Source organism: Arvicanthis niloticus, chromosome 24 (genome assembly GCF_011762505.2).
Source record: "Arvicanthis niloticus isolate mArvNil1 chromosome 24, mArvNil1.pat.X, whole genome shotgun sequence".
NCBI lineage: Eukaryota > Metazoa > Chordata > Mammalia > Rodentia > Muridae > Arvicanthis > Arvicanthis niloticus.
The window spans coordinates 24476607-24490782 of record NC_133432.1 but is presented as its reverse complement, the minus strand read 5'-3'; the positions used below and the strand labels follow the sequence as shown (position 1 = coordinate 24490782).

Here is a 14176-nt window from a genome sequence, read left to right as displayed (position 1 = left end):
TGGTGCCAAGAGTACAGGCTTCCACTCCGTGCTTGTGCAGAGGGTCCTTGTTAGTTGAGACTGGATGTCTGTCGGGGGAGTTGTTGACAACTGTGCAAGTGGTTCTCCCAGATACACCCCATGATCCACGTTTCTTCCTCCTTTCAGTTGTGGCCCCATCAAAGTGAAAACTGAACCCACAGAAGATTCTGGTATGTACTAGGACTCTTAGATTCTATTATAAAAGTAAAGCACTTTCCTTAGTTGAGAAGGTTACAGTCTGAGTTGGTAGTTATTGTGTCTTGTTATGCTGAACAGACTGACCTCTTAATGGGCCTCCTGCCTCGGCCTTGCTGGTGTTGCCGTTACAGGCATGTGTTACTACACTTCTGCTCATTGTTGGAGGGGCCCTGAAGATTTGTTTATGATTAGTTAATGTTGTGCACGTGCCTGTATGTAAGTGTATATTCGTATGTTGGGGTGGCAGTGGGGTAGGAGGAGGTTGTGGGTCTGTTCCTGTTCCAAGGCCAGAGGAGGCCATCCACTGTCTTCTTCTCTACCTTCATTTGAGGCAAGGTCTCTCTCACAATCCGGCCTCTAGCTTGAAAGCTCAGTAATCTGTCCCTTGTCCCTGCTTCCCTCCAAGCTGGGGTTGCAGGCATTGGCAGGCTTGGTCCATTTGTGATGTGAGCTCTGAGATAGAAGCTCTGATGCTCAGAATTGTGTAGCGAAGATTCTTAACCACTGAGCTGCCTCTCGAGCTTTCTCGTTGTGGTCTCAATTGTCATTTCCTCGTGGGAGATGATGCTGCCCAGCAGTTCTTTCATGGACTTGCTAGCTGTTTAGTGTGTGTGTGTGTGTGTGTGTGTGTGTGTGAGAGAGAGAGACAGACAGACAGACAGACAGACAGACAGACAGACAGACGAGAGAAGGGAGGGACAGGAGAGAGTGTGTGTGTCCCAGGCACATGGCTGCCATGGCATGCCTGTTGGCATTAGACAACAACCTCAAGTGCTGGTCCGAGCCCGTGGCTACTCAGAGGCCGGGCTGTCAGACCTGCGAGTGCCCAGGAATTCTCTGCCTCTCACTGCACTAGAGAGCCGGCTTATAGACGCACCACCACATCCAGCCAGCCGCACACGGGACCTGGGAGTTCAGATTGCAGTCCTAGTACTGTGTGTGTCACCTAGGGAGTCACTTCCTAGACCCATTTTTTTCTCTGACCTGTGCTTACTGTTTGTTTTTTTCCCCAGTTGTTGAAAATTCTGCCTATATTTTGGATATAAGTCAGAAATATGGTCTTGGAGATGTTTCTTATAGCCTGTGCTTGGTCTTTATGGTGTCTTTGAAACTTAAAAAAACAATAAGTTTTAGTTTCTATGTTTTCAAGGTTGTGGCTTTAAAAAAAAAGATTTAAAAATGTATTTTAAAAGACTTATTTAATTAATGTATATGTGTGTTCTATCTGCATGTATGCCTACATGGCAGAAGAGCGTGATTACATGCCAGACCACATTACAGATGGTTGTGAGCCACCATGTGGTTGCTGGGAATTGAACTCAGGACCTCTGGAAGAGCAGCCAGTGCTCTTAACCACTAAGCCATCTCTCCAGCTCCCATTTTAAAACATTTTTTATTCTTTAATTATGATTACTTTTTCTTTCTTTCTTTTTTCTTTCCTTTTTTTTTTTTTTGGTTATAGGGTTTCTCTATTATAGTCCTTGTTGTTTTGGAACACCTTATGTGGACCAGGCTGACCTTGAACTCTAAGGGCACTGCCTGCCTTTCCTTCCCCAAGTGCTGGAATTAAAGGTGTGTGCCACCTTGTCTGCCTTAATTAATTTAATATTTTTCTTTTATTTTTGAGGTTATAATGTAATTATATCATTTCTTCCCTCCCCGTCCTCTGTCTGAACCTTTCCAGATATCCCGTCATGCTCTCTTCATGTTTCATGGCCTCTTTGTTCATTGTTGTCACACACACATACACGCGCACACACTCCTAAATATAGCCTGTTCAGTCTGTAAAGTTTTACGCTGTATTTATGTTTTAGTGGAGAGGACTGTTTCTCCAGATCTCAGTATTCCTTAGCTATCTATAGTTCTTTATATAGTATTGAGGTCTCATGGGCTTTAAAGGTTTATTTAAAACTTAATTTTCAAAGTTAGCATTCAAGGTGATGGGTTTATATAATAAAAGAATTTTTAAAAAAGATTTATTTATTTTATTTACATGACTACACTGTAGCTGTCTTCAGACACAGCAGAAGGCATTGGACCCCATTACAGATGGTTGTGAGCCACCATGTGGTTGCTGAGAATTGAACTCAGGACTTCCAGAAGAGCAGTTAGTGCTCTTAACCACTGAGCCATCTCTCCAACCCCCAAATAAAGGAATTTTTAAAGCTTGGATGATGGTGCATTATTTTGGTCCCAAGTTCTAGGATAGCTAGTGCTACAGTGAAACTCTGTCTCAAAGCAAAAAAAAAAAAGTGTGTGTATTTGTATGTCTCTGTGAATGCATGGTTATGAGTTCAGTATAGTGCTTCTTGAGGCCAGAAGAGGGCATCAGAATTCCCTGGAGCTATAGTTGTAGGCGTTTGTGAGCTGCTAAGGTGGGTGTGAGGTACTGAACCCAGGATCTCTGGACAAGCAGTACATGCTCTCAACCCCTGATCCCTGTCTACAGCCCTAGCCCTGTGGCCTTTTCATGCACATATAGCATTAGAGTTTTTCTTGTCCCCTCCTCCACAGGACCATCCCCATCCTCCCACCGCTGTGTGGTTTGTTGTTTATTTGAGACAATATGGCTCTGACTGTGGGTGTCCTCTGGCTCAGGTGGTTAATCTTCCCTCAGCCCCCTTTCCGGAGGCTATTATTAAAAGGTACATCTCTCTGAACCAGGTACAGGGTTTTTTATTATTATTATTTTTTAACCTAGAAAATATTTGTCTAACCAAAAGTCCGTAAAGATTTGCAGTTAGGTTTCTTCCGGAGGGGTTGTAATGTCGGCTCCTAGCGTTTGATCTGTGATCGGTGGTGAGGCTGTTCCTCGGCCTGTCATGACGTAAGAGTATAAATCACTCAGCTTGTGTGGCTGTGTCCAAGACCTTCCTTCTCTGCTGAGTGATGGAGTCCCTGTCAGGAATCGGAGTTTTACTCCATCGAGAGCAGGGTTCCTCTGTCCCGTGGGCACTGATTTAAAGTGACCTCCATCTGTTCTGACGGAGCAAGGTGAGGTAGCCACATTTCTTTGCTCCCTTTTCTCATAGAGGCGATTGATTTTTCCCGTGAAGTCTGTGCAGGTCAGTTGGGTCTGTTTGTCTGTCTGTCTGCTTGCCTGCCTGTCAGTCGCTGAAACCGTGCCATGGTTTGGGATGCAGATGATCTCCTTTCGCACCCACCTAATGACCATTTGCCCTTTCAGAGTCTTTAAAGTGTGAGCGTTTCTCTGCACAGTGCCCTGGAGCTGTGACATACCGGAGACTGTCACTTGTTTTGTAGGCATTTCTCTGGAAATGGCCGCTGTGACAGTGAAGGAGGAGTCAGAAGACCCCGATTACTATCAGTATAACATTCAAGGTAACAACTGTTGGATGCAGCCTCTCTTCCTGACACTTGCTGGTGGCATTTAAGGCCCTCCGAGCAAGTACAGACTGCCCTGGTGCCTGTTCCCGGTTTCCATGGCAGTCGAGAGTTCATGAGCCGTAGCCCGTCTTCACCTGTACGGTCGTCTGGGTCGTCTTAGTGATTTCAGCTTGGCGTGGTAACACATGCTTGTATTCTTAGCACTGCGGGGACCAAGGCCAGCCAGAGCTGTACATATACAGGGAGACCTTTTCTCAGACAGACAGACGCTCTAGTGGCTACTTCACTGTCTCTGCTTCTTGAATTTTTCACAAAGTTCCGGATTGCCCTTGCCTGGTAGACTTGATTTTCCTTAAAGTCCTAAGCCTTATTGGATATGGAGTGTTTTACCAGTATCTGGAATAATTTTTTATGGTCCTTCAGGGAACAGATATCTGTGTACATTTACGGCTAAGCGTCAGTGATACTCATTAAACACACACAGGGGAGGGGTGTCCACACAACCTAGTGCACATGCATGGAGGCGGGGGACAGCGAGGAGTTGGTTCTTCCCTTTCACTCTGTCGCTCCTGAGAATCGAACTTGGTTCATGAGGCTTCGCAGCAAGTGCCTTTATTCCCTGACCTGTCTCGCTGGGCCCACTGTCATGTTGTTGGCAGTTAGTTTTGAACAGTTTATTCTTTGTGCTACTGGCACTTAAAGCTGAGATACGGCTTGTTTTTATGTTTTTAGAGTTAAATGTTACAGAGCAGATAGACTTGGTCCCTAGTGCCCTGCTCCTGTGAACATAAAGTCAACAGGTAGATCGGGCTTCTACATGTAATATCCCCACTTCTAGTAGTTTCTAAATTGGCATCTTCTCCATCGCCTGCTGTGAGCATAAGGTCTTCCCCCTCCCATGACCCACACTAGGAAAGTGACAGTTTCTTTATTTGCTGTTTTTTGAAACAGGTCTCTATTATGTAGCTCTGGCTGTCCTGGTACTCTCTGTGTAGACCAGGCTGGCCTCGAAGTCACAGAGATCTACACACCTGTGCCTCCTGAGTGCTGGGTCCAAGGCGTGCGTGCAGCACCGTTCCTAGGCTTGACTCTCATTACTGTGTAGTCTTCGCACAGAACACGAGTTTGCTTGGCTTGGGTCAGGCCTCAAACTTCTGCTGTAGCTCACGATGACTTTTAGTCTCTATCCTCCTGCCTCCACCTCCTGAGCAGTTAGTCTGGCCTTTGCTGTCCTCATTGAACTGCTTGTTTCTTTAGTTAAGCTGCAAGATCACCTGGCTAGTCCCTAGGCGAGTAGAACAGTGCCTTATGGGTATTTCCATTTTTTTCCTCCCTCCCTCCCTGCCTCCCTTCCTCCCTCCCTCCCTCCCTCCCTCCTTCCCTCCCTCCCTACCCTTCTCCATCTTCCTTCCCTCCCTCCCTCCCTCCCTCCTTCCTTCCTTCCTTCCTTCCTTCCTTCCTTCCTCCCTCCCTCACTCCCATTTTTGTTCTGGAGATTGAACCCAGGGCCTTGAGCTGCCAGGCAGGCAGGTGCTGTGTCCCTGCCTGAGCTACACCACAGCCCCACAGTGCCTCTCCTCTATGAAATGCTCCTTGCTTGTACTGTGTGTCAGTATCTTTGTGAAATTCCCTATGTGCTATTACAGGCTTTTCAATCATAGCAGTTCTCAACCCTAGGGTTGTGACCCCTTTGGGGATCAAACAACCCCTTCACAGGGGTCACCTAAGACTATAAAACAGATATTTATGACAATTCATAACAGTAGCAAAGTGGTCACCATACCATGAGGAATGGTGTTAAAGGGTTGCAGCATTAGGAAAGGTCAGAACCACTGGTTTAAGGTATCCTTTGTTTTATTCAAGGCACATGCTTTGTTTTCTTATGGCTATGTGGTTTTGTTAGGAGCCCAGCTTCTCCTCCTCCTCCTCCTCCTCCTTCTCTTTCTCTTCTTCCTCCTTCTTCTCTTTCTCCTCTTCCTCTTCCTCCTCCTCCTTCTTCTTCTTTTTTTTTTTTTTTTTGTTTTTTTCAAGACAGGGTTTCTCTTTATAGCCCTGGCTGTCCTGGAACTCACTCTGTAGACCAGGCTGGCCTCAAACTCAGAAATCCGCCTGCCTCTGCCTCCCAAGTGCTGGGATTAAAGGCGTGCGCCACCACTGCCCGGCATGATGAGCCCAGCTTCTGAAACTCAGGCTTCTCCTTATTCTTCTGAGGGCTGATACTACAGGTTGTGTTTTATGTTAAGAGGTAGCTTTGTTTCTTTAAATTGATTAATTACCAAAAAGCTTTTTTAGCTCAGTGGGTGGTACTCACCTAGTGCAGGGAGCCCAGCTCTCATCCCCAGCACCAGGCAGACTGGCTGAGGTGGAGCACACCTGCATTCAGCACTCTGAAGGTGGAGGGAGCAAGACCAGAAGTTGTGGGCCAGCCTGCACTCCGTCTAACTTGTACTGTGAAATGTGTTGTCTAGAGCTGTGACTTCGGGGTGCTTGGTCCCCACGCTGCATGTTTCCCAGTGACCTTTCATTCCACCATCTTCATCCGTGTGTGTGTGTGTGTGTGTGTGTGTGTGTGTGTGTGTGTGTGTGTGTCATACTGGGACCATGACCCTGTGGCTATGTTTTGTCTCTTTTCCCTTTGTATACCTGAACCTCCCTTGTCTCTCCCAAGTAATACCCCTTCTGTTTTCATGTGTTTTCAAAATACTTTTACTAATGGAAACACTTGTTAGCATAATGAAAAGTATTCTGGACCAGGACTGCATCGATCCTGCCTGGTGGTTTGTCGTTCATAAAGCCCTGGGGAGGTGGAAGCTCTGTGTCTTTCTTAAGTAATGCCCTTAAAGGAAGAAGCAAGCACTAGGCATGCGTGTGCAGCCAGCATTGGCCACCCTTTGAACCCCCTCTGAGCCTCCATTGCAGACATGCCATGGTCTCCATACCATCCAGTCAGTCATCCTCAGTAACCTCGTGCATATACCTCCACCCAACACGCCTCTTCCCATCAGCCAAGACCATTGACTAACATCATTGTTTTGCCAGTTTTTCTTTCTAAAAAGGCCATCATTCCATACAGCTCACCCACATGTGCGCTAATATGACCAACATGTGCTTTGAAATCCCTTTTGAAGCTTATCTTTGTATTCCAAAGCAGGCCCTTCTGACACTGATGGTGTTGATGAAAAGCTCCCCCTTTCGAAGGCTGTGCAAGGTATCGCCTTTCCTCTTGTGCTCCCCCACATCCCGTTCGTATTTAATGTTTCCTTATATTGGACAGACTGTTTGAATAATTATAACTATATTACTTTTCCAAATGGAAAAGGAAAAAAAAATGTATTGGCCTTTTTTTTTTTTTTTTTTAACATAACTGAACTTCACAAGCAAAATTTTTCAAAAACCAATTTTCCCTTTTGTGAATCTAGTAATGAATCTCGAAATGGGTACATGACACACTTTCCCATTGAAGGTAAAGTACACTTTATACCTTTCTCAGCATAGCCAGGTTGTTACTGTCGGGTTAGCAGTGTGGATAGCGATAGGCCGCGGCGATGCTTAGCTTTGGGAAGGATTGCAAACTCTCTCTCGTAAATCCCTGTGCTTCTCAGTGACTCTTGGGGGGACTTTTGCGCTGTGCTCCCAGACTTGATCATATCTGTTAGTGGTGGCTTTTCCTTTGTCCCCTCTGGCTTTGATCTCATGAGGTTTATTTTCTTTTGCATTACTGTATAGTGTGAATAGTTGTGCCTTTCATGTCTGTAGATTTTTACCTGAGCAGAGGGACACTGAGGGTTCGTAGTTCGTAGTGCGCATGAGCGGCTTCCCTGCCTGCACTCGGTGCCCGCCACTCCTGTCAGGCGGCTGGCCACTCCCCCTTCTCACGTGTTTTGGCTTCACATCTGTTTCTTTTGACATTACTCAGCCAAAGAATTGACAGCTCCATAAATGCTAAAGTTAGGTAGAAAAGGGTGTGTAGAGGAGGCGCACGGTGCTGCCCTTTGCTTTGAGGGAGCGCCCACTGCAGAGAGTCAGCGTGGCGGACCAGAGTGCTGCAACAACGGCTTGACCGTGAGAGCGCCCTGACACTGGACGAGTCCCTCAGGAGGGAGTGTGCTGAGCACAGTTGTAAAGAGACCTGCCACGCACCCCTCCATGACTCCTATGTCCTGGCAGGTGATGAAGATGTTTTCCCTCTTTTCCTTGTCCCAGCCTCGACATTTAGAGATTGGTGCACTTGGGGGCGGCTGTGCCCGGATCCTAAGTGGCCCTCTGGCGTCTTGGCTGGTAGCTTTTGAACTATGCCCTTGCTGTAGTAGGATGAACTGTCCTCCCGGGCTGCCTGACCCGACGGGAGGCTGGATGTATGCCCCATGTTCAGAAGCAGGCAAGTTATTTCCTCAACTAAAATGTGTTTGAAACTCCAGGTATTTAAAGTACAGCTTTGATTAAATTATGTGACAGCAGTATATGTAGCTTCTGCTGAAGGAAAAGAGGGAACATTCCACAACGGGAAGCCTTGAGTTCGTTTATTTATTGACACACATTAAGTCTCTAGGCAAGGAAGGGTTTCTTTGTGACTTGATGTCTTTGATTGTGAGTCATTGGCAGACGAGCATGGTACCTGGGCTGTAACTGCTTCTCAGATCCCAGCATCCCTCAGCAAGGTGGCATGTGGCGACAGTGACCAATACCAAAGCCCCGGCTCTGCATAGTGTTGTTCTGGATGTTTGTACTTTCAAAAGTTTTCAGCTTCCAAATAGAAGAGTTATTTTTCTGAGTTAGAAAACATTGTTTGATTTTATTACTGAGTTAAAAAAAAATCTTTTTGTATTTTTATTATATTAAATTGTATGGTCATTAGTTTTTCTTTTACTGTTAGATTTTTTTTTTCTTTTTTCTTTTTTCTTTTTTCTTTTTTTTTTTTTTACTGGTTTAGTATATATTCTTCATTTTCTTTTTAGGAAGCCATCACTCCTCAGAAGGCAACGAGGGAACAGAAGTGGAAGTGCCAGCAGAAGGTTAGGACAGAAGGGACTTAGATTTTTCTGCATCTGTTGCTCTTCAGATGGTAACCCCCTGACACCTACTCTTCGGAGATGAAATGGTGGTGTTGTGGGCCTTCATGGCCCACACTTTTCCTTTTTAGGGAGGAGGCATCCGGTGCCTCTCACTGTGCCCACAGGTGCTGGGCCTGGCTGCCACAGTCAGTGATGCTCTTGCCGGTGCTGGATGAGCGGGTTGTCCTGTTGGTGTTCCATGTTGGAAGCACACTGAGGATAAATAGCTCTGATTTTGTTTTCAATATTTTAGGATTAGAATGATCCTGGTTGTTTTCTGTTTAAAGTGTCCTATCTGCCATCCCCAGTTTGTTCATAGGACAACAGATACACTTTGTGGCTGAGAAGATTCCATCTTCTCACCGTCCGTCACCCCCACAGCTACCTCAGTGTGGCTGCTGCTCTGCTGGCCCCTGAGCTCTTCTTATCACCCGGTCCTCAGCTGAAGGCCTGACTGCACAGCACGTGGGAACCCTCACTGCTATGTGGTTGGAAGAGTCCACAGAGAGCTGCACGCTCTGAGGACAGAGCTGCTGAGGTGGCTGGCTCTTGCCTTAGAATCTGTGTTTCACTCATGAGCTGCTGTTTATAGAGCACGGTAGGGGTGAGGGTTTATCCTGCAACTTTGCATTTCTTCTACCCGTTGTTTCATTTTATGTATGAAGTGATGAATTTGACATTTTACCTTCTAGTGGGGGTGGGGCAGGGGTGATCCTAACAAAGACATGGGCTGATCTTTGCACACTCAGTTGCAGAAGTAAGTAGGCTTTCTAGTAGGAATCCGTTTCTCTCAGAAATGTTGATGGTCTGGCCGGGTGTGGTAGCGCACACCTGTTATCCCAGCACTTGGGAGGCTGAGGCAGGAGGATCACCCATGAGTTTGAGGCCAGCCTGGGCTACTTGGTGAGTGCCAGGCCAGCCCAGGCTACATAGTGAGACCCTGTCTTAGAACAATAAAACATAAAACGAAATACTTGATGTTCTTCATATGTGATTGATTCTGTGGTGAGCTCACTGGTGGGCTTGGGGAGGTGATCTGATGATCCACTGTGGCAGGTCTTAGGTGGGTGTCCTGCTGTCCTCAGGCCTCTGCACAGGACCTGTATGGTTCATCCAGTGCCCAGGCTGCTTCATGGTTTCACGAGGCTGTCAACACGTGCTAGGTCTCAGGGGACTTGTTTCTGATGAAATTCCTGCTGCTGTGTTCCAGCATTAACAGCTGAGCGCACTTGGGTTCCTTCTGCACCCTGTTCCTGTACTGACAGCAGCGAGCACCATCTTTGGCCAGTCAGTTAATTCTCAGCCTTTGCAGAATAAAGAGCTAATGAGCTAACAAGAATGCCCGTGCCCAGCACTAACCTTTCTCTCTGTGGGTGTACGCATTTTGTGTAATAACATGAACCTCGGTGGAGGACCCTGCAAACTGACCGAGTCAGCTGCAGCCATGCATGCCCGTCACCGGCTTTCCTTTGTCTCGAAGGTCTCCTGCAGAAAGTTGATGGTGGTTTCATTTAACTGTATAAACCACTGCTAGGACACTTGGAAGGCGAGAGGCTGGTGTCCAGACTAGAGAGCAGGTTTTTATTTGCTTTAACTGGCATCCTCCAGTTAGAGCAAGGAAACAGAGCGTTTGCTGTAACCGCATTCCTCCAAGAATGTGGGGCTCTCGAGTCCACCGAAGCAGGTAATTGGTAATTATCTTCACGTTTTCCAGTGGTTTTCTACCTTTTGTTTTCTTTCATCCCCAGTTATAACCAAGGGTCAAATATTCTTAAAGAACATGAGATGAAGTCAAATGCCAGTCGTATTTCATTGTAGGCTGCTTTTGGAGTCCCAGACAGTATGTGTTGGCGTACACGGATATGCTGAATAATGAATGTCATTTTAGAATTTTATTTTTTTCAAGATTCTACTCAACATGTCCCTTCAGAAACCAGTGAGGACCCTGAAGTTGAGGTGACCATTGAAGGTTAGTTACTTAAGCCTTGACTCCAAGAGTTTCCTTCTGGTCATGAGCATATACGTCACAGTCACACTGAGTATGCGTCTCATCCATTCTGCAGGAAGCTGGGGACAGAGCAGCCCACGCCCCAGCAGGGCTCCCCTGTTGCTCTGGGCACAACTATGCAGAAGTAATTGAGGAAGAAAAAAAAAAAAAGAAAAAGACATCCAAATTTAGATCCACACACACAGGCAGATTCCAGGATCTTTTGGGTTATGATACAAGAAATTTAAGAAAAGCTGGAGCCCTCCAAATTTCAGTCTGAAAAAGGGGAGGACAAGGCTGCCAGGATGACCTCAGTCTCTTAGGCTCCTGCCATCCCCCCCGGCCTCAGTCTTCCCAGTAACTGAGACTATAGGAATATGCCATCAATATGCCATCATACCTCATCAGTAACTTTTAAGGCAAGCCGCTTCCCCACACCTCCAGTACTCCTTCACGGATAATACACTGTTTTTTGAAAATGTTCAAGCAATGGTTACAAATATTTTAAATTTTAAAATACTCTCCAATGGCTAAGTTGCCTTACCCCTGGTTGATTTTTTTTTTTTTTTCCTTTTGTTTTGTTTTCAGACAGGGTCTCACTGTGTAGCCCTGCCTGGCCTGGAACTTACTGTGTAGACCAGGCTGGCCTAGAGCTCACAGAGATCTTCTTGCCTTGGCTTCCCGAGTGATGAGGTTAAAGCCATATGCCTTTAATATTTTTAACTTTTTTCTAGGGTAGGGTCTCACCATGAGGCCTTGGCTGTCCTGGAACTGTTTTTGTAAGCCAGCTGACCTTGAACTCTTAAGATCTGCCTGCCCTAGTTATCAGTTGCTGGATTAAAGGTGCACAGTGTCCTTCAAGCCCTTCCCTTTAATCCCAACGTCTCCCAGCATGCCTCTGTGAGTGCCCTTAACAGCACAGGAAGCCGGGTCGAAAGTTCTCACCCACTCTGCCCTTCATCTGACAGTGGTGGCAGTCCATTGCTGATAGATGATTTATATACACGTGTATTTGTGTGGATATCTGCGGTTTTGCAAAGTACAGATGCATTTTGATAACGGACTTTTGTCACAGAGCTCATACCCCTGGCCCCCAGTCCCACACAGCTGGTAGGTAGTTCTATTTCCCCAGCCACAGCATAACTTGCCTTGGTTTGGGAGCTTGGGTGTGCTCTGTCTCCCTCTCTCTGTGTCTCTGTACCTGTCTGTGTGTGTCCATGATATTGAAGGTGTGAGCTGCTGGATGACTTTGACCTGACAGAAGAGACCCCTTCATGCTCCGTGTGCTACTTTCAGCAAATTAATACATAGATTTGTCTTTCTCATTAACATGATTTTATTAACCTGAAAGCTATTTTGAATTTTTTATAGTCAGTTGAAGAATTGAAATTTTGTCACCTTTCAGTTAAAAACCTATTAAGGGCTGGTGAGGTGGCTCAGCTGGTCAAGGCACTTGTCACCAAGCCTGATGACCTGAGTTCAATCCCCAGGACCCACAGAGCGGAAGAGACCCAGCTCCTGCTGTCCATATGCATGGGAAGCTTCTCCCTCCCCAAACACGTGCAATAAGTGAATGAATGAATTATACAGGTTTAAATTAAAACCCTAAGTAACTTCTAGAAAACTGTAAGCATGTAAACCAGCCTTGTTCTTTAGATAGAGATGGGAAAGTAGGTACCTTTTCGAATTATAGAAATAAAACTTTGGATAAGATGAAGAACCAAATTGGGTTTTCAGTTTTTGGGTTTTTGAGGTTTCTTTTTTTTCTAGTATTTTGGAACATGGTTTCTCTGTGTATCCCTGGTCATCCTGGAACTCGCTCTGTAGACCAGGCCTGCCACTTGCGTCTGCTTCCTGAGTGCTGGGATTAAAGGTGTGCATTGCCACCTGGCACTTTTTCTTTCTTTCTTTCTTTTTTCTTTCTTTTTTTTTTTTAAAAAGACAAATTCTCTTTATGTAGCTCTGGATGTCCTGAAACTTGATATGTAGACCAGGCTGGCTTCAAACACACAGAGATCCACTCACTGGCTTCTGCCTCCTTGTTGCTGGGATTAAAAGCCACTACACCTGGCTCCAAGTTGGCATAGTGACTATATTAAGATTGTTTGGAAAGTAAATCCTGTCTTATAGCACTAAAACCACATAAACAAACTGAAGGGATGGAAAAAAAGGTCCCTGTATGTCACGGATGAAACCATTTTAAGAGGAAAAGCATGGGCTGCAGAGGTGACGAAGTAGTCAGGAGCACTCTGCCCCTGTGGTGCAGTTGCAGACAACGCATAACTTCTGTTCCTGGGATCCAGTGTCTTCCTCTGGACTTCAGGGACACTAAATATGCATGTGGTATACATACAACCATGAAACCAACATGCACATAAAATAAACACATCTTTTTAAAAGGTAAAGGAAAAGTCTAGAGAAGATACTTGGTTAGCGTGTGCTGCTTTAAAGAAAGGGCTAAGGAGAATGAACATCCTGCCTGGGGATGGAGGTTTCCCCGTCATTATTTTTCTACATTTCCAATATAGTTTATTTTTTAAAAAAAAAAATGCCAGCCTTGTTCGGATTTTCCAGAGTCATCTCTGGGTTCTTGTTTGTGGCAGTCCTGTGGCTAGAGGCAGCCCTTAGCAGCTCCCAGCTGATGTGAGCAATCCAGGTCTGGGAAGCTTTGGAGCAGCGATCAGACCATGCAGGCCTCAGTTTCATAAACGTTGAGCTTATGTTTTGGGTTAGGTTGGACTGCCACTTCCTTTGATGTGTACAGTGAGGGTGTAGGACATCTGTTGAACACACGCTAAGTCTCAGCATTGCTGTGTAATGACCAGAGGCTAGACTGCTCATGTAGGGGGTGGCAGGATATACTCACGCATGCTCGCACGCCGGATGGTTCACGGACCGATCTTGGTATGTTTTATCCAGTTTTTGTGAGAGATCTCTTTAGGTAATAAAGAGTTTGAAAAGCTGTTTCCTTTGCACACAGTTGCCTTTAATGGCCGTGGTCCCAAACCATTTGAGCACATCGAGTCATTTGCACACACTCAAGTGTGCCCAGCCTCTGATCTTGACATTGGACTCTCATTTCACTTTCCTTGAAGTTGCTCCAAAGTATTGATTATGTTGTGTTTCCATGGGTGAATTCTCTTGGAATTTTTTTCTGTGTTTTTTTTTTTTTTTCCTTTAAGGCCACACAAATATTTCTGCATGCTTGTGGTCTATCTGGTTGCTTGTTCACTGCACATGGACACATGTTACTGCAGAACTGTGTATGCCACGCACTCGAATGGCGTCACATTAGTCCTCTCTATTAACCCTGTTAACAACCACTCAGTTACATACAAATGAGAGCTGTGTGAGCGTGGCCAGTATTCTTCAGCTCTGTGGTGTCACTAGGGAGCTTAGGGTTGGCAGCAGGTGTAGACAGGAAGTCATGTTCCAGGGATGGCTGTTTTTGAAATTAATGCTGAGGGTATTGGCTGCTTCAGATAACCGAAGCCTGACACTACTTTGCCTGGAGCAGCCTCGGCTCACACCCATTACCTTGAGGCTACAGGGCCCCTGAGTGAAGCAGACT

General features: G+C 45.9%; 1 protein-coding gene across 18 annotated transcripts in view; it reads left to right on the top strand.

Annotated features, from left to right (window-relative positions):
* The window catches only part of Gtf2i (general transcription factor IIi), a 77772-nt gene that overhangs the window by 32404 nt on the left and 31192 nt on the right, over window positions 1–14176 (top strand). For 2 of the 18 annotated variants that reach the window (XM_076923084.1, XM_076923082.1), the window contains exons 8-12: window positions 148–191; window positions 3484–3561; window positions 6719–6775; window positions 8523–8579; window positions 10525–10587. In XM_076923084.1, the coding sequence (XP_076779199.1) occupies window positions 148–191; window positions 3484–3561; window positions 6719–6775; window positions 8523–8579; window positions 10525–10587 (299 nt within the window). Of the gene's footprint in view, window positions 1–147; window positions 192–3483; window positions 3562–6715; window positions 6776–8522; window positions 8580–10524; window positions 10588–14176 lie in introns of all 18 variants that reach the window. The other 16 variants (XM_076923083.1, XM_076923081.1, XM_076923088.1 and 13 more) reach the window with 9 other exon arrangements.